Below are 26820 nucleotides of genomic sequence, written 5' to 3'. Positions count from 1 at the left end.
GGCGTGGACTCAACCTCGCTTTGTGAAGCTTGTTCATCAACCAAGCCCAACTAGAAAAAAAAGAGTCGTTTATACGAACTTCTACTTTATACGAATGGAAATTTGTTAGGTTAAGTAGTGAACTCACCAGTTCCTGATAGACGACGGCATCACTTTTGTTCTCAAATGTGACAGAGCCGTCCGGGTTGACCTTACCCCTTGCCCGCGCCCAGTTGCGAGCTCTTTGTTCAGGGATGTCTGAAAACGGGGCGGGGACATTCGCTGCTGCAGCGGCTGCATCTTCTTGGGCCCATATTGCCTCCTTGCCGATGTACCCTGCGGTGCCCAGCCGATGTGGGTGCTCATTCCGCTGTTGCAGTAGGCGATGTGCCTCACTTGATTCCCTAAACTCTTGGGTGTTCTTGAGAGAGCAGAATTCCTCCCACACCGCTTCGGTTATTTGAGGGTATTCATCGAACGGCGTATGATTGCTGGGCGGGTTGACAAACTCGGTGAAGAGCTTCAACTTCCAATTCTTCCAAGCTTTGCCCATCTTCTGGAATGCCTTCCACTTGAGCCTATCCTTTGCTTCAGCCGGAAATGTGAACCATTTCTCCAATGCCGTCCAAGCTCGCTCTTTCTCGGCTTCTATGACCTTGCCGATATCTTTATGGAGGATCCCGAAGTTTTCACGTGCCGCCAGCCCGTAGCAGTTAGACCATCTTCCAATGACAGTCCTGGGCGCCGTGGGCCTACCACTAACATCAACCTCTCTTATAACTTGCATTGTGGTCGGCCATATATTTTGTGACCGAGGATTTCTACCCGACCTACTTGCACTTGTCCCACCCGACATCGATGTATGTTGTTCATGCGGCAATTCTGCAGCACAAACAGAAGGCAACATATGCTAAGGAGTGCTAGCTAAAATTTATGTGGTCATGTGGTGAAAATTTATCCTATAAATTACCATGAATTTCGGGTTGTTCGACCGCCGTTGTCGAGGATGACCTTCGGCAACTGTCTCCGTGGCTGGGTTTGCTTCTTCCTGGATCCTCGCAGGTGTTGGGGAGGGCGGGTTTGCGCCGGGCGTTGTTATGGTCTAATTTTCGTGAAAAAGCTTATAAATTTCCTACCATTATACTAAATAGCATTAGATCCAATGTAATACGGGGTATACTATGAAAGATATGGCCTTAGTTTTGCTCAGAAATTATGCATCAATTACCATCATTTGCATGAAGGGAAAAAAAGAGGAAATCATAACATCAATATCTATTATTATGCATAAAAAAAGAACAAGTGTATATAGTCTCCTCTTATCAATCCAGAAAAAAGAACAAGTGCAGAAAATCTGTTCTTATGCATAAAAAAGAACAAGTGTAGATACTCTGTTCTTATCCATAAAGAACAAGTGTAGAGGTATATAACCACTGAATCAATCATGCAAATTTAAAAAACAGCAGCAGCAAGGGTACAGATAGAATGTTATTGACATAAAACAGCAGCAGCAGGAGTATATATGCCACAGGGGCAGCAACAGTAGGGGGAAATTCACATAAAACAGCAGGGTGAACAAGTAGTCACAGTAAGACCAGTAGTAGGGCAAAGATAGTCCACAGGGGCAGCAACAACAGGGGCAAATTAACTAAAACAACATGTCTAGATAGTCTCCTCTTATCAATCTAGAAAAAAGAAGTATAGATAAAAAAAATAAACAAGTGCAGTTAATCTGTTCTTATTGAGCAATTCATCACTAGCCATTTAATAAGGAACACATTGGGCAGCAGCAGCAGGGGCAAAGATAGTCCACAGGGGCAACAACAACAGGGGCAAATTAACTAAAACAACATGTCTAGATAGTCTCCTCATATCAATCCAGAAAAAAGAACAAGTATAGATAAAAAAAAATGAACAAGTGTAGATAATCTGTTCTTGTTGAGCAATTCATCACTGGCCATTTAACAAGGAACACAGCAGCAGCAGTAGCAATTATAGATTAAAAAAATGAACAAGTAGCCCACAATAATAGCAGTAGCAGGGGTGTATTAACATAAAACATCACTGGCCATTTATCTAGTTAAAATCATGCAAAATTCAACCAATGCAGCAAAATTAATCCTAAAATCATCTAATACAAAAAGACTAATTCCTCTAATACTGCATATATTTCATCCACAAACAGTCCAAATTCATCACTCATATATTTCACATCTCAAATATGCATATATTTCATCAAAAAAAAAGGAGACAGTACTACTAACTTCATCTAAACAGCAATTCATCCATTCAATTCAAGCAAGTCATCCATCCAAACTGCAATTCATCAATTCATCATCTCATCAGGAGGAGGGGGCGTCGCACCTGGTCGGCGGTCGAGGAGAAGAGGTCGGGGAGGCGGCGTCTTGGCGGCCGACGTCCGGGTCGTGGATCCCGGCGTCGGGGAGGTCGAGGAGGCGGTGTTCGGCGGTGCAGTTGCCGGCGTCGTGGCTCCCGACGTCGTCTTGGGAGGTCGGGGACGCGGCGAGGACGACAGCCTTGATGGTCGGCGGTGCAGGCCGGTGTTGTGGATCCCGGTGTCGGGGAGGTCGGGGAGGCAGTGGTCGACGGTGCAGTTGTCGGCGTCGTGGATCCCGATGTCGTCTTGGGAGGTCGGGGACGCGGCGAGGACGACGGCCTTGATGGTCGACGGTGCAGGCCGGCGTCGGGAAGGTCGGGGTCGCAGTCTGTGGAGAGGGCGAGCGGCGTACACACGAGGGCGTAGAGGGCGGCGGTGGAGAGGTCGAGGCGGCGGTGGAGAGGAGGGCGTAGAGGGCAGCGGAGAGGGCGGCGGCGAGGGCGGCGGTGGAGAGAAGGGCGTAGAGGGCGACGGAGAGGGCGGAGAGGGCGGCGGATTTGGTGGCGGCGAGGGCGGCGGTGGAGAGGTCGAGGCGGCGATGGAGAGGTCGAGGCGGCGATGGAGAGGAGGGCGTAGAGGGTGGCGGAGAGGTCGAGAGAGGCGAGGCGGCGGTTGAGAGAGTGAGTGAGTGAGAGTGGGTGCCAGATCTGGATCGATCTAGAAGATGTCCAACCCTAGGTCAACGCTAGTCAAACTCACCTGTGACGGGCGCCAACTATGGGGCCGTCACAAGTGGCCTCACCTGTGACGGGCGCCAACTGTGGAGCCGTCACAGGTGAGGCCACCTGTGACAGGCCCAACACTCTGGGCCACCTGTCACAGGTGAGTTTGCCTACAGCAATTTTATTTTATTTTATTTCACTTAGTTTTTTTATTTTCCTTAACATATTTCCACATACACTATATATTTTTTTATACTTAATTATTTTATTTCACTAACAGTAGTAATTGCACTTCATTATTTTACTAATTTTATTATTTTATTTCCAATGGTTATACTAATTTAATTATTTTATTTCACTTCTAGTGGGTGCTTCACTTAATTATTTTATTTGACTATTTCATCAGCAATATACTATTGATCATTGCGAACATATAGAGTCATACAGATAACAGACATGTAGACATAAACTACATACATAAATTACAAAAATAATCCATCCTCATGGTCGACGCGTGCATATTGAACGTCATCTTCTTCTTCCTCCTCTTCTAGAGGTATTTCTTGACCTATGCCATGGATGTGCTGGTTGTAATCATCCTCGTCTGCAATATTGTCCAATCCAACAATTCTCCTTTTCCCTTCACGAACAACATGTAGTTTCTTGTTACACGGGTCAACTATGTAGAACACTTGAACAACTTGTTTGGCGGGAACGAACGGTTCATCCTTGTACGCGTTGTTAGCCAAGTTGACACTGGTGAAACCTTCATTGTCAACTTTTACATTGCGAAGATCGACCCATCGACAACGAAACAATGGGACTTTGAACTTCAAGTAATCTAGCTCCAATATTTGCTCAACTCTACCATAGTATTGATCACGATGACCACCGTCACTAGCAGCCTCGATGTGTAACCCACTGTTCTGCACTGTGCATTTGCTGTCTTGCTTTACCGTGTGAAAGGTGTATCCATTTATGTCATATCCTTGCCAGGTGGTGGCACTCCATTCAGGACCCTGTGACAACCACTGAAGTGTTTCACTAGACAAGTTCTGCAACCTGGCAATTCGGTTCTTCAGCCACTCGTTGAAAGAAGACATGTGCTTATTTCTGACCCAACTCTCTGATCGGCCTGGGTTCTCCTGTCAGAGAACTGCAAGGTGTTCGTCAACGTACGGCACCACCTCAGTCATATGCTGCAGTACCGTGAAATGAGCTTTATCGTACACCTTCCGATCCAACCTAACAGTCTTTCTTCCAACAGTACCAACACTATCAAGCCTCCCTTCGTGATGAGATCGTGGTAATCCAATTGAAGATGTTTCTGACATGTAGTCCACACAAAAATCAATGACCTCTTCGGTGGTGTAACTCTCGATGATACTCCCCTCGGGGTGTGAACGGTTCCGTACATAACCCTTAAGGATCCCTAGGTACCTTTCGCAAGGATACATCTGCGTCATGAATGCTGGACCACAGCACTTTGTTTGCCTCACAAGGTGCACGGGAAGATGTTCCATTATGTCAAAGAAAGTTGGAGGAAAGTATATCTCAAGATGACATAGGGTTCTCACAAGTTCTGCCTGTAGTTCATCTAGTCCCTCGGGATCAATGATCTTCTGGCCGATTGCATGGAAGAAGGAACACAACCGCTGGATCGTGTGTCGCACCTTAGGAGGCAAAATATTCCTTAGTGCAACGGGCAACAGCTGTGTTATAAGAACGTGGCAATCAAGCGACTTCATTCCTACCAACTTAAGATCTTGCAGTGAAACGAGCCTACTGATTCTTGATGAGTAACCAGATGGAACCTTTATACCACTCAAACATGTTAGCAAATCAATCTTCTCTTCTTTCGAGAGAGTGTAGCAGGCTGGAGGAAGGTAAACCCTGCCGGATTCTGTGGTTATGGGATGTAGTTCCGAGCGAACACCCATTTCTTCTAGATCTCGTCAGGTGTTGAGACCATCCTTTGTAGTACCTGGGTTAAGCAGTAATCCCATTAAACTCTCGCATACATTCTACTCGACATGCATCAAATCTATGCAGTGGCGAACTTCAAGATCCTTCCAGTATGGTAGTCTCCAAATATTGACTTCTTTTTCCACATGCTCCTCTCTTTTGTCTTTTGTTTTTCCACATGCTCATCTCTTTTGTCTTTTGTTTTTTCCTTCGACGTGCTCTTCTCTTTTGTCTTTCCAACTTTCCTCTTTTTTCCAAACTCGTTGGTTATTCTCATCACTAAGTTGTGCACCTCTGTCCCTCTTAGCTCTGCCGGGGGTCCGGCTGTATCTCTGTGTCCATTGAAATTCTTTTTCATATTCCTATACGGGTGATACCTTGGGAGAAATCTCCTGTGACCCATGTAGACCGTCTTGTGTGTATGCTTCAACCATTTGCTTCTTGTTTCCTCCATACACTCCGAACACGTCCATTTCCCTTTCACAGTTTGGCCAGAAAAGTTGCTAAGGGCCGGATAATCGTTGATGGTACAAAACAGCATCGCATGGAGGTTGAAATACTCTTGTGCATATGCGTCCCATGTCCGTGTGCCCTCATTCCATAGCCTTTCGAAGTCATCGATTATCGGTTCAAGGAACACATCGATATCGTTGCCAGGTTGTCTCGGTCCTTGAATGAGCATGGCAAGCATAATATACTTTCTTTTGAAGCACAACCAGGGAGGAAGGTTATAGTTAACAAGCAGAACTCGCCATGTACTATGACGACTGCTCAAATCACCAAATGGATTAATGTCGTCCGTACACATTGCGAAACGCATGTTTCTTGGGTCATTTGAGAATTCCTGGTAAATCCTATCGATTGTCCTCCACTGTACTGAATCTGCTGGGTGCCTCAGCATACCATCGACTTTCCGTTCTTCGGCATGCCAGCGCACTAGCTTAGCTTGTTCCTTATTCGCAAACATTCTCTTCATGCGCTCCGCAATTGGGAGATACCACACCACCTTTGCTGGGCCTCCCCTCTTTGACTTACTTTCTTCACCTTCACTCTTTGCTCGTTTGTATCTTGATGCCCCACAGATAGGGCAGACATCCAAGTCAGCGTATTCCTTGTAATACAAAATGCAGTCGTTCGGACATGCATGAATTCTTCTGACCTCCAGACCCAACGGACATAATACTTGCTTCGCTTCATATGTCGTATGCGGTAAATTGTTCCCCTCTGGCAACAGGTCCTTTAACAGCTCAAGAAGTTCTGTAAAACTCTTGCCCGACCAGCCATTACTAGCCTTAAGCTTCATGAGTTCCAACACGCATGACAATTTGCTGTGCTTCGACTTGCATCCATCATACAAGGGCATCTGACAATCTTCCACCAACTTACTAAACTTCTCAAAATCTCTGTCGTTGTCCTCTGCGTCTTCAATGTCACGCAACATTGTAGATAGACATTGAGTGTCCAAATCTATGGTCTCTCCACCTAAAGGAGAAGGTACGAACATGCCTTCTCGAGCTGTGGCGGTGTTCTCTACATCCTGATCCAACACTTCATCAGCTGCGACATCAGGCGCCTCTTGCTCTCCATGCTTGGTCCAGTAGGTATATTTCTTCATGAATCCATTCATTATCAAATGAGCATGCACTTCATCGCTATCTTCGATCATCTGTTCATTCTTACATTCTTACAGTCCCTACATGGACACAACATGTGCATGCTCATCCTACTTTTTCTGTCATTATCCGCAAATGTGACAAATTCAGTGACCCCCTCTCTATACTCGGTAGACGAACGATACGCATAGTACATCCATCTACGATCCATCAGAAATCAACAACATACGAAGAAAAATATATGATGATCGATATATTGAGAAGGAATGGAGAATAATGTGTTTTTACCTTGAATTTTAGCAAAAAATCGCCCCCTTGCCCTCCCAACCGATTTGTGAACAGTGAACTGGTCGGGATGGAAAGCAGTTGGCAGTTTGGGTGGTATTTATAGACCCAACACACCTCAAACGAGTTAGATTAAAAAAGCCCGTCAAAGGTGTTGGTCATACCTTTGACGGGCTTCAATTGAGTTGCCCGTCAAAGGTATTGACCTACCTGTGATGGGCCGTAAAACAAATCCGTCACAGGTGGCAGACCTCCATCTGTGACGGCTCATAATGCCACGGCCCGTCACAGGTGAGGGGATACCAGTGACGGGTTGGGAGGAAAACCCGTCACTTCCTCACCTGTGATGGCTTTTCCTTCCGGCCCGTCACAGGTGAGGGGATACCTGTGACGGGCCACGGCCGGATGCCCCACCGATGACGGCAAACCTAGCGACCCATCAAAGGTGACGGTCATCTGTTACCAATTCATAGGCCCGTCACTGGCATGCCGTCACAGATGTAGGGTTCTGGCGTAGTGAACTTTCTTAAATAATTTAGATTTTTCTTTTCTCTAGATCATGAAGCTAATCAAGCTCGGAGCACGATATCCTGCTTTTTTAGATTCTGACCCTATTTCTATAAATCTAGAATCTCTAAACCTAGTAGAGTCTTCGGTGAATAGAATGATCTCTATAACTAAAATTCCAACACACAAAGCACAATGCAATACTACGGAAGAATCTACAATTTGGCATCCGATTTCTAAAAAAAAATCAGGGTCAAATATTTTAATTGACCAACGAGTAAAACATTAAAATTGTATATGGTGAAACAGACAAATCAGCAATTGAAACACTTAAAAATTTTGTGAAACACGGTGATAACATGTATTGAAACATGTTGCTATCACATATGAAACGAACAATGAGTTTTAATGTTCTGAAACATGTGTTTTTCTTTTATCAAAATATAATCATGCGAATCTTCATTTTAATTACAACAAATACAGTGATACGCTCAAATTATAAGTTGGATAAGTAGTTTAGGAAAAAAAAATTATTTTAAAGCTCGTTAAATGCATGCATGGATGGATAAAATGGAGAGAGAAGCAGGAGACAGAATAGAGGGAGGTAGTTATGTGAAATTTATGAAACACAATGGAACGCACGTTGAAACATGTCGCTATCGCAGATAAATTATTGAGTTCTAACGGTTTAAAATATACATTTTTCATTAGAATATAACCATGTGATATCTTGTTACAAAGATTTAATTACGTCAAATACAATGGTGTGATTGAATCGTAGATCGGATAAGTAGTTAGAAAAAAAAATATTTAAGGTGAGGAGGAGGGAGGGAGAAGAAGCTAACTAGTATAACCTACCATATATACAGATGTAGGAATAAAAATTGAATATATACCTTTTTTTTCAACGTTTTACGTTTATATATATGTATGGGAAAGAATTGCGAAAATATGCCTCTACCAATGAAGGTGCGGGACCGACGCGGAGCCACTCGCTCCCGCGGAACGGCCGTGCGGAACCGTCGCTCCCGCGCGCGACGTCACGGTCCCGCACGGCGGGGACGCGCGACCGTGAAAAAAGTTGTCCGCGGACGCTCCGGGAGCGCCGGTCCCGCGCGGCTGCACTGCGGGACCGAGCGGTCCCGCGTACCTGCCCTGCGGAGCCGTGCATGCATCCAGCCGAGCTGACCAATGACGCAATGATGCATGCATGAGCAATGACGCAATGATGCATGCATGCCGCTGCCGACCGAAACGGTCGCGCGCAACGGCAACGCGGGAGCGCACGGCAAGCGGCGGTCCCGCGCGGCCAAGCCACGGGAGCGCACGGCGAGTGGCGGTCCCGCGCCCCGTTCCGCGGAAGAGGTATATTCATACAATTCTTTTTCGCCTGTATATATAAACAGAAAATACGAAAAAAAGATATATTTTTAAATTTTATTCGCAGATATAGGAGTAGCAGTGTCCCGATTCTTTCTTGTCTAATCAGGCGCCCGTGTACCAGTATTCTCCCAATACTACATCAAAGAATAACAATAATTTGCACCAGCATATACCTTATTCAGATAGACCAAAACACTAGTCTACCACTCCATGCCAATATGGACCATATATCTAAATAAGGTCGGAAAAAGTACACCAAAGGTCCCTCAACTTGTCATCGGGTTACCAAAATATCCTCCAACCACAAAACCAGATATACAACGTCCCTCAACTTACAAAACCGTTCGTTTTAGGTCCTTCAATGGTTTTTGACCCCGGTTTATCTAACGTAGCAGCTGAGTCAGCGTAGGACCCACATGGGTCCCACATGTCAGGGTGCCACATAATCATCTCTTTCCCCTCCCCTCCTTTCCCTTCCTCCCCTCCCCCTCTCTCTCTCTCTCTCTCTCTCTCACTTTTCTGTTCTCGCAGGGTCCGGAGGAGGTCACCGGCGACGTGGGAGAAGGGGAGGGCGGCGGCGCCGGCCTCCGGTCTCCCCCGGCCTCAGCCCGTCTTCGCCACCGCCGCTCTTCTACTCTGCCGGCCACCGGCTCTGTAACATGATGAAGGGGAAGGACATCCTCAAGCCGAGGCGACTGGGATGCAGCAGCAGGGACGACGATAGGGGATGTACAACGGCCTCCTGGGATTTGGCGGAGGCCACGCCACAGGCAGAGCGGGGTGGAGGCGGTCCAGGTGGCCAGCTGCGCGTTCCCGCCTTCCCTCCGCAGCACCGGCTTCACGCGCTGCAGGAGGAGCACCACTTCCGAGTTGCCCTCGCCTGTGATTCCCCCGACCCCCGCAGAGACCAGGAGGCAGCAAATCATGAGACGCATCATCGATCTCATCTGCTTGCTTGAATTGCGTTGGGGCAGAGCATGTGAACACACTGGACTGGAGCAGTGGAGTGAAAGAGTGTGCAAGTGAATCGAGCGAGAAACTGAGAACCACTCCTAATACTCAAGGGAGGGAAGTGATGACTGATTGACTGCTCCCTCTACTGTTGCTCGTTCGTTCCGCCGACGGTGGATCTGTAGCGCCTCGATCCAGGGCAGCCCGGCTGCTTCGACCTCACGATCTACTTGGAGCGCCGCGTCGTTGGCCACCGCCCACATCTCTCTCTCTCACTCTCTCTCTCTCTGGAATCGCGCTCTCCACGTCGTTGGTGAGGGCGGCGACGCGCCGACGACACACCGCCCGGTGCCCGCGGGCCTCCTCCGCTCCCAGCCTCATCTGCTCCAGCGTGGTGGCCGAGATCCAAGAGAGGCACCGGCGCGCCTCCGCCTCCAGATTGTCGACGTCGACCGCCGCCCGCCGCCTCCGTCGCCTCTGCATCCGAGGCCGCCCCCACCACCCCGCGCATCCTCGCTCACCTCACCACCGCTGGGGTCCACGCCAGTGAGCTCGGGGACCGCTTCCACGTCGGCGCCGGCGTCCAGCGGCCACGGCGATGACGGCGGCGAGCGTCCGTCGGCCGGCCGTGCGCCTCCGGTCTTCCCCAGCCGTCGCCCGTCTTCGCCCAACGACCTCCTCCGACCCGTCGGCCAGCCAACAGAGGAGAAAAGTGAGAGAGAGAGGAGGTGATGACGTGGCATACTGACATGTGGGGCCCACTCTGACTCAGCCGCCATGTCGGATAAAGTTAGGATCAAAACCACCGAAAGACCTAAAGTAAACGGTTTTGGAAGTTGAGGGACGTTGAATATCTAGTTTTGCGGTTTGGGGACGATTTTGTAACTCGCCGACAAGTTGAGGGACCTTAGGTGTACTTTTTCCAATAAGGTCTAGCTAACTGACTAAAATGGTTTTACCCTACTTGACAAAGTTTGTAGGTAGTTACGAACTCTTGAAATAAATTAGTTACAAAAAAATCTCGTCTTCTTCAGTTTTCCTTAATCAGCTACGTACATTCAATATTTGAATTTTAAAATTAATTTTAAATTAATCTAGTTCTTTTCATTGTTTTTATTTTTTAACCTTGGCTTTTTAGCAGCTAATTAAGAGTAGCAATATAAAAGTTATACACTAAAATGTTCATTTTGGTTGTTTCATTTATTTTTCTATATTTTCTCCGCTCAACTAATTTGCAGAGTCTTGATTAATTTGCATCCAAATTTCTGTCGAATTGGAAATATCTATGTAAACATACTACCTCGGATACGTGATTATAGCATCATGCTGTGCTGTGCCGAAAATGCGAAAGTGTCAGATATATACCTGCACTTTCTCCGCGTACTGTGTACAGATCTTTTTAAATATCTTTCAGATGCGTCAGAAAAATGTGAAAGCGCAGGTATATATATCTTACCCTTTTTCGCCACTTTGGCATCAGATCCTGATCCATTTGGATATCGTAAATATTCGGCTTATGTGTACACAGTGTACAACTTGAGCGGTAAGGTTTCTTTTTTGTCAATGCATCGAGTTGATACAAATTTGAAGTGTAAAAAAAAACATGGAGTGGTAGTGTAAAGTTGTGATAGGAGTGCAAAGATAGCTAGCACGTCTTCTTTTTCTCTGAGGTCCAGTGCAAAGCTACACGAAATGCTTGTAGTTATCTACAGCCATAGCTGATCAGGTGACTGTGCACAAGCACAACTGCACATTCATCTGACAGTTCAGTAAGAAAACGAGGGTAACTAGTTCTCCTTTTTCTTGTTAGGTTAATCCCTTTTATAAGAGAAATGAAGAAAAAAAATAAAAGAAATTAAGAGGTAAAATTAATCCTTCTTAGTTCCATCTAATTTTTTTTAAGGATTAATCCAACAAGACCTAAACTGAAAATCTACTCAAGCTGGAAAGTCCATTGATTTGCGTGAAACTTTGAAAGGTGCATGATGCCCATAGATCATAATCAGAACGAAAATGACAAACCATCAAGGGCAAAATTTAGGTTTCCTTTGGAACACTAGTTAGCATCTCTGATTAGTTGAGCTATATAGCTGAGCTGATAAGCCATACCAATAAAAGATTTATAGGTCCTTAAAATAATAATTTATGGAAAAACACTTCCATTTATGTAGTTTAAAAGTAGGTGTTAAATAATATATTAAGATTAAAATCCCTAAAATCAACTTTCAAACTAAATTTTGACTTATAGTCGATAAACGATAGGGGCCACTCTCAATAGAAGTTCCATTCTCATTAAATGGGGTGGCATGCCAATATTTTTGGTGATGTGACAAGTAATTAATAAAGAAGGAGATGAAATGAGTTTCATTTTGTATATACTATTTCCAATGTGATCTGTCTCTGCATGTGTTGTCTCTGAAACAATAACAAAAAAAAAATGAAACAATACATCGTGTGGGCTATTTTAACAAACAATTAAATTTCTTGTTGCCTTATGTAACACTCTTGAAAACATAAAATGAAGTGCGATGCTCCGGTGCTCTCTACTGGTAATATATAATAATATGACCCGTTCATTATTAAGAGTAAAATAGTAATTTAATCCTATAGTTGTCATCCATTCCACTGGCAATCACTCATATTCCATTGAAAAAGCCAAAAAAGAGTAGGAGAAAAAAAGGTTTAGTCTCTGCTAAATGACGATTATATCCCTTCACACAAATTTTTTACAATAATGTTCCTCCACATTTCTACTATCGTTAACTGGGGGTGGTAGTACACACAGATCTAAACTTTTCGATCAAATGAGATCAACCGTTCATATCACTTTTTACTATTAGTAGAGAGCACCGTAGTTAGGCTCATGAACGAAACCTTCCACTAAGAGCAACGCTACGACACTCTCTACTAGTAATACCATACTATTAGCAGAATTGATCTGAGTTGTTAATTCATAGAGCAATTCTACGGTTCTTGAGGAGGTACCATGAGGTAATTAAAAAAATAGTGTAAAATCTGGTACCTCATAGTACCTAGGTACTAAGAGATACCAAATTTACAGTAGAAAAAGTGGTACCTCATGGTACCTCCTTCCTTAAGGATCTAAAATTGCTATAATTTATAAGGTCATATCAGTGCTTTACTAACTTAGTGATTAGAAGTAATGCTGGTATTTCAGATTTTATCTATCCATCGTAAAAAAAAAGTTTTGTATCCATTCATCAGACCGTTAATATTTTTTCCTGGACAATAATAGCCCATGACATTTCTACTATTATTAAGTGTGGTGGTAATAGAAATGGATATGACCCTTCGATCAAATAAGATTAATGGTTGACATTGTTTTCTAGTATCAGTAGAGAACAGCAAAGTGAGACTCTTCCACTTAGGCCTTGTTTAGTTAGCGAAGTGAGACTCTTCCACTTAGGCCTTGTTTAGTTGGGAAAATTTTTGGGTTTGGTTGTCACACCGGATATATGGACACATTTGAAGTATTAAACGTAGTCTAATAACAAAACAAATTACAGATTCCGTCAAGAAACTGCGAGATGAATTTATTAAGCCTAATTAATCCGCCATTAGCAGATGTTTACTGTAACACCACATTGTCAAATCATGGCGCAATTAGGCTTAAAAGATTCATCTCGCAATTTACACACAATATGTGTAATTGGTTTTTTTTATTCATATTTAATACTTCATACATGTATTTAAATATTTAATGTGACAGTGTGAAAATTTTTGTTTTAGAAACTGCCTTAAAATTGGTAAGAGTGGCTTTCATGGCTTCCTTGTGCTGACTAGCCAATTAATCTGGCATTCTGACCCTCGTGCGTCTAAACCATGCCCTGCTTCAACGATACCAGTCACTGATTCTCACGTCTGACGTCCACATCGCCCTTAACATGAGGTTAACCGCATAAGTTCCCTTTAATTTGTCACTTACGTTCGCGTGCGTTCACACGAGGTGGCACGAGACCCTGCAGGCAGAGATGAGGCTGCTATTCATTTGCCTATAAATACCTCACATCTCCCCATCCCCAACAGAACAAATCACTCACACACAGTGACAGAGGCAAGAAGAAGAAGCTAGAGAGAGATCAGTGTGTGTTAAGTTGCAGCCTTGCAGGGTGATGGAGTACAGCTACTACGGCAACTACTTGAGCGGCGGCGGCGCCAACGTGGCGAAGGAGAAGAGGCCACCGCTGAAGAGGGGGCAGGTCAAGCGCAGGATCGTGAGGAGCATCAGCAACCTCATGGCCAACAACGCTGCTGCTGATGACGACTCCAACTCGGCCCAGGCTGCAGATCATCTCAACAGTTTCATCAGGAGAGAAGCAAGCTACAATAATAACTAGATGTGTGTTCTTGCAGTTGCACTACATATACTTCCTTAGTTTGTGTTCTTCTCTAATGCTCTGGTACTGTGCAAATAGATGCATATGCTATTTTGATTCTCCATCATGTCTGTCTCTACTCTCTGCTACTATACAGAGCAGCTGTTCATTTCTTGGCTTGAATGAAGACAAGGGAAATGGATCTGTCTGCCAAGTTCGATATGTGTATATAAATGTATTAGAGATGTATAAATACAAGTAAGGCCTGGTTTACTTCTCTAAATTTTTTTCCCAAAAACATCACATCGAATCTTTGGACACATGTATAGAGCATTAAATATAGATTTTAAAAAACTAATTGCACAATTAGGGAGGAAATCGTGAGACGAATCTTTTGAGCCTAATTAGTCTATGATTAGCCATAAGTGCTACAGTAATCCACACATGTGCTATGATGGATTAATTAAGCTCAAAATATTCGTCTCATGGTTTCCAGGCGAGTTATAAAATTAGTGTTTTTTTCATTCGTGTCCGAAAACTCCTTCCACCATCCGGTCAAACATCCGATGTGACACCTAAAAATTTTCTTTTCGTGAACTAAAATTGCCCTAAGAAGAGAAGCTGTGTATATGCAATATAAACTTCCATGCTGCATGGTCTGTATTATTGTGCTCAATGAGAGCTACTCTCCTTTCAACCTTTCTCTGCTCATCTTGTGATTTGTGAAAAGAGATTTTCTTTAAAAAAAAAGAAAGAAAGAAAGAAATTCCCAGTATTCAATTCTGCAAATGCGTCTTAATTTCCAGCGGAGAGAAAAGCTAGCGCAACTGCGCAACCTTGGTTATATGAAACTTGCGTGCCACAGAAGCATCTATATCGATTGAACGTACAGTGCAAAGGCGGAAACATATATTCGACAGCGAGTCATCGTGTATAAGCCACCTTTGCTTTTTTTTTGGCGCATGATCAGCGAGTGCGTGTCCATTACGTGGAACTGCACTGTGCATCAGTGCACGTGAATACAGTGTGAGCATTACTAGATTTATTTAGATTTATTTATTTTGAGATAAATTGGATAGAAAGTTACCGATAATAAATACTCTCTTCATTCCAAATTGATCTATATATATTTTTTGGGTTATTTTTAAATGATCTATATATTTTTGTTTATTCATTAGGTCTATTCGTTATTTGTGCATTGAAGTAAATGGACATTGATGCATGCATCCATGCACACAAGTATTTATAACCCACATGCAATATCTTGATTTGCTATTGGCTAGAAAATAGTGAGGATGGCGCATGTATCGAGTTTGTTGCTAGAGTAAATATAGTATAAAAGAGTTATTAGCTTTTTTTTATCTTAGTGTACCTATGAAATATGTAGATCAATTTGGAATTTGGAATGGAGGGAGAACTAGTAGTGAGACCTAGATAGTTTGTCTAGACATTGATATAAAGCGTTGTCCTATTGGAATTTTAATTAGGTTATTCTTTGCTGCAACGATTATTAGATGGTGGGTGCACGATGATCGATTTTTCCACTGTGAGAATTTTTTTTTTCGAGGTCAAGGGAGCAGCAAGGATACTGTTAACACAAATCATTATGATTTTTTTCTAATCTCAGTTTGATTTTTATAACAGAGTACAGCTACAACCTACAACACGGGATACCGTCCGAATATATTTAACTAGTTTTATACCCCGCGTGTTGCTATGAGATTTTATAATGATGATAAACAACTTTGTAAATATGTGCTTACAAACATAATTGAAGAATTGAAATATCAAAAGTAAACATTCTAAAATAATAAAGTGTAAAGTTGGCATTTGAGTAGTAGATAGTCAAGGGACATAGTAATGGCTTGATATGATCAAGGGACATATGCATGACCAGGAGCACTTAAGTGTGTCATCCATTGATGTGCTTAATTACCCATGGCAGTTTGCTTACTTAAGGCCTGCATGGCTGTGCATGCCAGCTAAACAAACAAAGATGTATTCGATCGGATGGCTATTGGTTATCGATAATGTGGCTTAACTTGGATGCTTCTTTATAGTGTTAATACTTATAGTGGGTACCAACTATATAGGAAGAAGTGATGAACTGTTTCCTTTCCTCTCCGACTCGAGCTCCCACGTACAAAACACAATGAAGTAGAGGCGCTCCCTCTTAGCTCCCTCACTCAGCCATAGCAATAGCAAAGAAAGAGGGAGGCATCGAGGAGAGGAAGGGAGAAGCAACGGCACATGCTCCCTCTCCACGATTTGGTACCAAGTACCTAGGGTATCGAACTTGATACATAGAGATACCAGATCCAGTACCTACCGAGTGTCTCGTACCAAGGTACCAAGCCTTGGTATCAGGGTCCAGGTACCGAGTATTTGGGGTACCAGGCCAGGCCATGGTACTAAGTAGGTATTAGTGTGATATCGCTAGACGTTAGGTATAATACCCAAGTATCATGATATCACCAATATGATGCACTTGAGCATCATGATAGTATTAGGAGTTTTTTTACTGTCCTTGAGGTTGTGCAGTACCAAATCCTGACCGTTGATCTAGCATCATCCAACGGTCAGAAATCATCCGTACCTCATGGTACTGCACCTTCTCTTTCAAGCAGTACCATTAGTGGAAGGGTATTTCTGTCCTTTACTGTTTCACGAGGGGAAAAATCGGGAAGATTGCGGATTTGCGGCGAGACCGGCGAAAGGCGTGACAGCGGCTCGGTGGGTTCGATGGCCGACGGCGGCGGCAGCGGCAGCGGCGGCGGCCTTGATGCGCGACGGCGGCGGCGGCAGCCTCGATGCTTTTTCTCGGCGGCCGGCGGCAGCGGCAGCGGCGGCGGTGGCAGCCTCGATGCGCGGCGGCGGCGGCGGCCACGATGCGCGACAGCGACAGCGGCGGCGGCCGCGGAGGGCTGGATGCACGACGGCGGTGGTTGGATGCGTGACGCGTGACGGTGGCGGCAACCTCGATGGGCGACGACGACGGAGGGCTCGATGCGTGACGGCAGTGGCTGGATGCGCGATGGCGGCGGGGGTCGATGGCCGACGGCGTTGGGGTGCCCGACGGCGGCAGCGGCCTCGATGGGCGACGACGGCGGCGGTCGATGCCCGACGGCGGCGGCGAGCTCGATGCCCGACGATGACGGCGGCGGCGGGCTCAATGGGCGACGACTACGGCGCCGGCCTCGATGCCCGACGGCCCTCGATGGGCGACGACGACGTCGAAGAGAGACCTAATTTTTTTTAGCCCAATCATACCCCTGTTAAATCAACGGTTAGATTAGATTGATACCTCGTACCTCATGGTACCTTCTCAAGGATGGGAAAGATGCTCAATAGAAGAAGCTTGCCGTGAATCACAGTTGGCAACCAAAACTATTGCGAACTAGAGAAGCCTCAAAAATCAGCCCCGCAATCCCTCCACCTTGAGTGGAGTCAGCCTTCCACGGCAACACGGAGCTAATCATCATTGATCACACGAACCGATGGTTGCATGGCGCTCTCGGCTGTTGAGCCATGAGGACGAGAGAGAGATTGAGAGAGGGGGGGGAGGAAGGATAAGAATAACATCAAATAGGTGATGTAATGGTGTGGACAAGATGATCATATATATGGTTATTAAGGTATCCCATTTCAAATGGGAGACAGTTCTATGTAATTTTATTTTTAGAAGTATGGAAAGTAGAATGGTGCTTAAGAAAATGATGCTTGAGTGGGTGAGATAGGGTACTTTGGTCTTATTTAAAGGAGGAACTGAATATTCGGAAAAACAGCCGGCAAAAACAAGAGAAAGACTGTGGAATAAGTTCACCGGAGGTCCCTCAACTTAACAGCGAGATTTTTTAAGGTCACTTAACCACAAAACCAGAAATGTGTACCCCTAAACTTACACAAACCGTTCAAAGAAGGTTCCATGGCAGTATATGAGGGTGGTTTCGCTAACGTGGCATCCTAGTCAGCAAGAAAAATTAAAAAAAGTACGTGAGGCCCACGTATCAGTTGCACATCTTTTTTTTCTTTTCGTTTCTTCTCCTCCTCTTCTCTTTTATCTCTTCTCTTTCTCTTCTTCAGTGGGTGAGGCTGGCGGCCGGTGGGCTGAGCGGCGATAGACGGGCGGCAGGCGAGCGCGGCGGTGGGTCCGCGCGGCAGGCGAGCGGCGGCGGGCGGCGGCAGGCGAGCGCGGGCGGCGGGCAGAGCCGCGATGGCGGGTGGCAGGCGAGCGCGGCGGCAGGCGAGCGCGGCCTGTAGGTAGAACGGAGGCGGGCGGAGTGGCGATGGGCGGCGGCGGGCGGAGCGGAGCCGGGATGCGGGCAGAGCGGCGATGAGTAGCGGCGGGCGAGCGGAAGGCAAGCATGGCGGGCTGCGGGCAAAGCGAACGGCGGGCGAGCACGGTGGTGGGCAAGCGAACGAGCAAAGCGGGCAGAGAAGGGGGCCGCAACGGCGGAGGTGGCCGAAGGAGGAGCGTGGCGGCGGTGGGCGAGCTACGACAGCCTACTCTGCCAGCCGCATCGGCGGTGGCGGCGAGAGCGGCGCGTAGAGCAGACAAAGCAAACGAGCACGTCGTTCTCACTACTGGTTCCCCCCACCAACTGCACCCTCTCCCACATCCCTGTCCGCATCCACGTCTGCATCCTCGCGCTCTCCGTCTCCGACGGTCCCAATGTCTCGCTCGGCCCCGCCGGCGACGAGTCCTACACACTCTCCGTGCTCCTGGACTCCGGATCGGCCGATATCTCCGCCGCCACGCCATGGGGCATGGGACGCCATCCGCTCTGCTTGCCACCGTGCTCGTCCGCTCGCCCGCCGCCGTGCTCCTCCGCTCGCCCGCAGGCCGCGCTCGCCTACCGCTGCTCGGCTGCCGCACGGACCTGTCGTCGCCGCTCCGCCCGCCGCCCGCCCATCGCCGCTCCACCCGTCGCCCACCAGCCTCACTTACTGAAGAAGAAGAAGAGAAAGAGAAGAGAGAAAAGAGAAGAGGAGGAGAAGAAAAGAAAAGAAAATAAAAGATATGTAACTGACATGTGGGCCCACATACTTTTTTAAAAAAAATGCTGACTAGGATGCCACGTCAGCAAAACCACCCACATATACTGTCATGGGACCTCCTTTGAACGGTTAGTGTGAGTTTAGGGGTACACATTTCTGGTTATGTGGTTAAGGGATCTCAAGAATTCTCGCTGTTAAGTTGAGGGACCTCCGGTGAACTTATTTCAAAGACTGCAAGAATCTGATTTCGGGAAGCCGAGCCCAAACCGCAATTTTCACGCCTTCCCTACGTTCGAACAAACCCCACTTAACCCGAGCTGCCAACGCACACCTGTGATTGCGAGTTCGCACCAAAAAAATAAAAATAAAAAAACCGCGATTGCGAACGCTCGCGCTGACGTGCTCCTGATGAGGTAACGCGAACATTCCATCGCAAACATGCATGATGATGATGCTCCAACGGCCAGGATTACCTCTCACAAGTTTCTTCTCTTCTTCTTTTGAAACTTCTCAAGTTTCTTCGCTAACAAGGAAACACACACAAGCAGAACAAGCTGCATGAAAGTTCAGACAAATCGGATTATGCACAAGTAGTAGTACCTTCTAATGTGAAAGCATCTTCTCTCCCAGTGCACCACTTGCTGTTGACCTGGCGTGTCCTTATGGCTTATTATGCTTATCCACATCGCGGCGCCTAAGCATCGGTGATTTTGTGGTAGTATAAAGCAAGCGAAAGCGCATCAACCTTGTTGATGCTGATCACTGAACCACCACCGGCTCACTGACCGAATAAACTATTTTCATCGTTCCAAAATACATCAACATACTTCCTCCATTTCAGGTTAAAAAATTTTCTAACATTATTCATATTTATATAGATGTTAATGAATCTAGATTTATATGTCTAGATTATTATATATATGAATGTAGACAACACTAGAAATACTTATAATATGAAACGGAGGAGGAAGTATGACTTAGTACTAATATTAGTTTTAAGTAATAGAAAATCTATTTAGATTTATAACAATATATTAGTAATTGTTAGTAGTATTTTTTAAGATAGAAGGAGTAGGCACTACAATGCTTCTAGGCGTGCACTGTCTTCTCTCTTTTCTAATTGCGTTTTTGGTCATGATTAGCGCGGCTAAATGGAGAGGTTCCCATCACAAACCACTAGCTGCAATCCAAGGCAGAGCAAGCCAAAGCCAAAGCCCCGTGATTGCGTGGAACAGACTACTACGTGGAAAAATCGCGGCGAGGTGGGACCCACGGACCGACCAAGTTTGAACATCTGTGTCACTGACAGTGGGCCCGGATGATCCAGACCTCCCCACTTGTCATCCACACGTGGCTGTTCTCCCTAAAGTCGCAGCCCGCGATCGGCCCATAAGTGGGGCCCACTGGGCACTTTTTGGGCCCCACGCGCACTTTGGGGCCCACCAATCGGGCTCGACCCGAGCTTACTGCTTATTTAATGGCGCCGTCCCGCCTCGCCGTCGCCGAGCGAAACAGTCGTTCATTCGCAGCTGTTCCCTCCCCCCCCCCCCCCCCCCCCCCCCCGATCTCCGACCACCGACCAGCCCGCCGGCGACGATGGCCACCGAGAGCTACCCGGCTCAGGCTCCGGCTCCGGCCATGCCTCCCGCGGCGGGAGACCGCGCCGGCGGCGGCGGCGGCGGCAGGGCGGCGCTGCTCCCGCCTCCGCGCAGGGGGCAGATCAAGGAGCAGATCATCAAGGACATCGTCGCCGCGTTCGCCGGCGTCATCGCCGGCCGCGGCCGCAACGACAGGAACGGCGGCGGCGTTCCCGTCTCCGACGACACCGACAACTGAACTAGAAGCTGAAGCCATCCGCTCCTCCAATTTCTGCTGCTACTATGGGCTCCTTTTATGCTCGCAGCAGAATTTTTCAGGATCAAAGTTAAAATAATTACGAAGAGCTCTTATAATCAGTTAAAATCTCTTGTTGATCTCTTCCTCTCGCCCCTGTCTTGGTTGGATTAGCTGCCATATTAGAGTAAGCACTAATCCATCCATACTTCTCGTTGATTTCGTGTGGTTAAGTCGTCTTAGCCTTTCAGGTTCAGGAGGTTGTTAAGGTTTTTAAGTAAGAACCTCCTGTAGCTTACTTGCTTGTTAAGGCTGTTAATGTTGTCTTCTAGTTCTTGGCTTGGTGTCTTTTGGTGTTTATGTTTGATTGTATAAGTTGTTTTCTTAGATAATGGATTGTATAAGTTGTTGGATGGATCAGCAAGTATTAGGCCTGGTCATTCCTTCCTTGTGTACTACCTCCCATGTACTATGTTTGGTTTTCTACTTGTCAATTCAGTTAAGCATTTGTGTGTAAACTGTGTTAGAACTCTGCTTTTTGATGTTGTGGAATTGAAATTTCTGGTCAAGTTTTATTTCATGGATTTTCTGAACCTTACCTGTAGCTGCATTATAAGTGCAACACAGCAAGGCCAGGGTAATCTGTCAATTGTCTGCGCTGAAAAAAAAAATGAACTTTCCTTTGCAGGTTTTACCATACAAGCTAGGCAAGCTCAGTTATGGTAAAATATTGAACAGGTAAACACTACAGTATCGTTTTCGGCTCAAGTTTTGACCACTTCCGATAGTCCAAAAGTCACCAATAATTTAGTTGATTTTCGTCCCCCAGAATTCAGACGAATTGCTCAGAATTTCAAACTTGAATCTAGGTTGAAAGTTGAAAATTCATAAATATTTTCTGTTTCAAATAAATGAAATCGTCAAAATTTTGTTGAAAATGCTACAAGGTTCATGAATGAAAATGTAGAAAAGAACGCACACTATATCAAATTTGATCAAAAATAATTTGGGATATCCCCTACAAAAAATAATAATTTGGGACCACTCTCTAATATCGGACCGATAGGACCGATAATTGGTGGTTTTCAGCCAGAGATTATGAACCATTACACCTATAATCTGCTTCGTCGAGAAGGGACACCATCAACCAAAAATGGGCAATGAAGCACGTGATATGCCAACTGAACTAAAAAAAAAATGACCGTGTCTTGTTGCTCCCCTTGAAAAGTCCGAGAAGCAATTAAATTTCTCGTAGGGCATGCGATACAGCTAGCTAACCGAAACACTTGAGCTTAGCCGCTTTCTCGTGCAAATTAAGCCGAACTAATTAAGCACGGCATTCGTTATATAACTCCGTTTCCCCAAATTGACTTGCATCCATCGTCTCTCCGTTGAGTCCGTTCCAAGTCATCACACGCTTTCCTCGATCAAATGGTTTTATTAGGCGCTGTGCACGTGGTGATCGTCGGACTTAATCTCAGTCAGAGTGTCCGATGAGTAGGGTTAAAACGGTACGGGACTTCTTGACTGTACCGGCTATCGTTTCCGTTTTGTACTTAACGTTTTGATTTCATGTTTTCAGAAATGGAACGGAAATAGTACTTTTTTCATTAATATTTTTTAAAGAAATAAGCGTAACCCATTGGAATAAAAAGAAATTAACCATAACGACCCTTATATGTGTTGTCAGCCATTGATGCTATAAGATCATTATGAAATATTTAAATTAGTTACTTACTACTTTTAATTTATATTAATAGTTACAAATTATATTAGTTTATAACGTAAACATGACCGTAATATACTTGTCTTTGTGGTTGGCAATTTATTTATGAAACTCTATTTTTCCAACCGTTCTTTTTCCTTTCTGGTGCCTACCTGTGAGCTTTAGAATTTGGGACATTTAACTATTTGCCACTTTTAAAATGTCAAGTTTAATTATTTGCCACTCACTGAGTCACGTGTATGACATGTAAATCCAGTCATAAACTCTTAATTATCATAAGAGTGGTAAATAGTTAAATATCTCTCAGAATTTCCAGGTTTAGGGCTTGATTGGACGGCGCCCATGGCTGTGCTGACTGCCGGCGCCGCGCGCGTCGTAGGCCTTGCATCCCCTTGCCGTCGTCGGCCCAACTAGATGAGGCCTCATATTATGGCCTGCTGCGATGGATAATGGACCTTTTTCTCTCTTCCCCCCTCAAGCGCAGCCCGTGGGCCGGTGTCATCCGAGCCGAGCCGTCGTCGCCGCGGCTGCTAGAGATCATCGCCATCGGCTTTTGCTGCGGCACACAGCTACGACAAGTCAACGCAGCCGCCGTTGCGGGCACCGCGCCGCCCACATCGCCGCGCCGCGCGGGTGCTCCACCCACCTACGGAAATTGATCCCCTGAGGCCTCGTTCGGTTCGAGTGTAAAAGGCCGGGATCCCCGGCCCCTTCGGGGAAGCCCACCACGCGGGGAAAAAATCCTTGTGCTGACAAAAATCGCATTCGGTTCGGTCCGGGAAGGTGGGAATCCCGGCCCATTACCCCCCAAACCCTAGGGATATTGATCCACCACCCAGACCGGTGGAAATCCACCACGCTCCACCCGAGAGGCGCAGGCGCCGTCTCTCCCCGTCGCGCGTCGATGCCTCCCGCGCCGCTCTCCTCGTCTCGTCGCGCGCCGGCGCCTCCCACCGCATCCATCGGCGACAGCGCCTCCCACCGCATCCTCCTGCGCCGCTGCCTTCCACCGCATCCGCCCGCGTCGCCGCCTCCTCTCGGCTCTCGCTGTAGACACCGCCGCCGCCTCACATCGGATCTGCCGGAGCAGCCACTTGTAGACGCATCCGCGGCCGCCACTGACTTCCCCGGCGCCGCCTTCCTTCCTCCCAGTGCAGACATCAGGTGAGCCCCTTACTCCTCTCCCTGTCGCTGCTCGTGTGGATGAAGAAGCTCGTGTGGATGAAGAAGCTTATGTTTTGCTGCCATCCCTCCATGCAAGATCCATTGGCAATTACTTCTCTGTTCAGTCACCTCTGTTCGGACACCGGGTCTTTCCCAACAAGAACCTCCTCGAGGAGCATCTTCTGCTACATCAGCTAGGTATGTCAAGCACCATCCTTCTTCTGAACTCCATCGACGATTCAAGATGGCACATGCATGCTTGTCAATTATCAGCATTACAGACAATTAGCTTCAAGATACATTTGTGGCGTGTCTAAGGTCTAAAGTTGCGGCTGTTAAGTGTTAATCCCCCCAACAAGCAGCATAATTTAACCCAACCTGAAGCCTTTATACCCGGCAAAACACTAAACAAACCTACCCTTCTAATTTCACACTGTTAATTAGGCTAGTTTTGGCTAATTAATTAGCTTAAAAGCTAGCTAACATTGCTATCTTCAGCTTTCAATGCAAGCCCTGCAGTGTAGTAAGTAGCTCACACGAATTTTCAGAGCGTGTTGTCTTAACTGGTTTTCTTGTATTGACAGGGTTGATATACATGAGATTGGGTGCTTTTGTGAGGTATGTTCTGCCTAAAGTTTCTATTGTTTATGTCCTGCCTAAATTAATTGTTCTTGAGTTTCGATAATGTTCTGTTAAACAGTGCTCAGATTTATATAGTACTACCTCCGTCCCAAAATACTTGTCGCTTTGAGTTTTTGTTTGTAACTTTTGATCATTCGTCTTATTCAAAAAAGTATAGAATTATTATTTATTTTTTTTGTAACTTGCTTTATTATCAAAAATACTTTACGTATGTCTTATCCGTTTTTATATTTGCACTAATTTTTCAAATAAGACGAATGGTCAAACATTGCAAGAAAAGAGCCAAAATGACCACTAATTTGGGACAGAGGTAGTACTAAGTTTTACTACTGTCCCTGGGTGCTCAGATTTGCTCTGCATTAGTTCTAGAGAATGGCACATATGCATTTGTAATAGAGAATGACATGTGTTTGTTCAAAGTCATTAGCTGAAATTGGACAGCAAGTATATTCTAGTCAGTTAGCATAGAATCTGGTATTGTTCTGATTTTGTTTCTGTTTTGTTTTTTTCCCTTTAATTCTGGTAGTTTGAGTGTCTATCAACTGCTTTGGCCATTGGATTTGTTAATACAACACGTGTTCCACGAAAGCTGAAGATGATTATTGATTCCCATGACCCTGTAATTCTGTAAAGGATGCCATCATTTTTAGGAATTTAGGATGCCCCTTGTGAAATGCGTCCTTCACTGTGGAAATAGATCAAAGGAATATCACATCTCCCTCTTAAAAGCTTCCCAGGAATATGCAATTCTTTTGGTTTTAAAAACAAACAAGAGTAGGAACATCAATTCCATCTATACACTCTGAATGTGCTTGTGTTTCTTACCCACTGACTGCATTAGTGCAGTGTATATGTTAGGGACCTGAAATTGAGCTCAATTCTGAATTCTAAAATTCTGAAATTATGGTTCAGGTTGCTGAAATTTAGCTAGAAAATTCAGTCTCAGATCATGTGCAGGTTTGGGAGTTTCAGTTCTCTGAAACTGAATTTTTTTACTTTGATGAAGAGTACAACTGTAGATTGTGCCATTTTTCCTTCCAATGTGCTTTTTTTGATTAATTCATAGACCAACACCAGATCTTTAGAAGTGTATAAATAGAGAAATCATGCAGTTGATGTTATTCCCGTAATTAGACACTTTTTAGGTGCCTGTCATGCAGTTGATGTTTTCGATATATGAATTGTCTATTGGACGTAGTTTTTATTAACCTGTAGTTTCTGTTGACTGCTGCTAGTTAAGCTATTTCAATGGGGCTTAAACATGTGGTTTAGCAACTATTGGTTATAGGAGTAGCTATTATATGTTGTTGTTGTGACACAATATTCTTCTTTTTTGTACATAATACATCAACATGTGTATGCCATAGACTGATCTGTATAGTGAGAATGATGTATTCTTTCCCTTTTGCAGGTAATTGGAAATGTTCACAGTGAAACCTGAATTATTCATGGAACTTATTGAACCTCTGGAACTAAATAACCTAAAACTTTCTCGTTATTGGAAATATATGTGGCTGTTGACCATATAGGGGCATATTGATCAGCTATTTTTCGGCCTTTGAATTGTGCAGTTTTCTTTCAAGTGATAATCCGTCTCATATATTTTTTCAGGGACTTCTGTTTGCTGCACCAAGAATGTTATTGTGATGTACCTGAGAAATGTGCTGTTATGTTAATTGAGGAACTTTACAAGTAGATATTAATGATTTAGCTTCAATTTATGTAATTTAATCCCTGCTACTTATTACTGTAATAGAGATCTACATGTGTGAATCTATAATCTTAGTGTGCACTAATATTCTAATATGAATTGACATTTTTTTTCTAGACTTTGTAATAATCACGACATAAATTGTACAGCCAATCTTCGTTATTTTCCCATTTTTGTTTTTTTTTTCTCATTTTTAGATTTTTCTGGGTGGTGTTTTGAATTTTCTGCAATTTTGTTCGTGAAAATTTAAAATTTATGTAATGAAATCTTTAAACCTTAGTCCAAATAAATCAATCCCACCAATCCCTTACCTGTTCAAATAAACCAAATGATAATCACGTGGTGAAAGGGATTGGGTGGTGGGAGGGGATCAACCCAATCCCCTCCGGTGACCGTTTTACCTGGGTATAATTATCCCTTGGTGCCGAACGAGGCCTGAGTTTGTGCAGTTTGCAGTTGTGCCACTTACATATGGGCATTACCACGTACCGCTCCCTCCACGCGCAGCCCAATCCCCCGCCACCGGCGATCGAGGCATAGACCGGTCCGCCGCGACGGGTAAGCCACCGCAGCTCAAACATTGCTTACCCAATTATACTACCATATACTATCAGAACGAAAATATTAGCATCACCTAAAACTGACAAATCTGGGCGACAGGTTATA

General features: G+C 45.2%; 1 protein-coding gene and 1 long non-coding RNA gene across 2 annotated transcripts; both read left to right on the top strand.

Annotated features, from left to right (window-relative positions):
• Nucleotides 1–8423: 8423 nt before the first annotated feature.
• On the top strand, nucleotides 8424–10767 carry LOC127773164 (uncharacterized). Its single transcript, XR_008017516.1, has 2 exons — nucleotides 8424–8774; nucleotides 9324–10767. It is a non-coding gene; the product is annotated as an uncharacterized LOC127773164 (long non-coding RNA).
• A 9883-nt stretch (nucleotides 10768–20650) lies between these two features.
• Nucleotides 20651–21414, top strand: LOC127774600 (uncharacterized). The gene has a single exon (XM_052300869.1). It carries the CDS (start codon nucleotides 20675–20677, stop codon nucleotides 20912–20914), a length of 240 nt encoding a protein of 79 aa, XP_052156829.1. The 5' UTR covers nucleotides 20651–20674; the 3' UTR covers nucleotides 20915–21414.
• Nucleotides 21415–26820: the final 5406 nt, after the last annotated feature.

Source organism: Oryza glaberrima, chromosome 5 (assembly GCF_000147395.1).
Source record: "Oryza glaberrima chromosome 5, OglaRS2, whole genome shotgun sequence".
Lineage (NCBI taxonomy): Eukaryota > Viridiplantae > Streptophyta > Magnoliopsida > Poales > Poaceae > Oryza > Oryza glaberrima.
Note: the sequence above shows the minus strand (reverse complement) of the source record. Positions and strands in the feature narration are given on the sequence as shown.

Coding starts and splice junctions, on each gene's coding strand:
- LOC127774600 (XM_052300869.1), top strand. CDS start 20,675: ATGGCCACCGAGAGCTACCCGGCTCAGGCTCCGGCTCCGGCCATGCCT.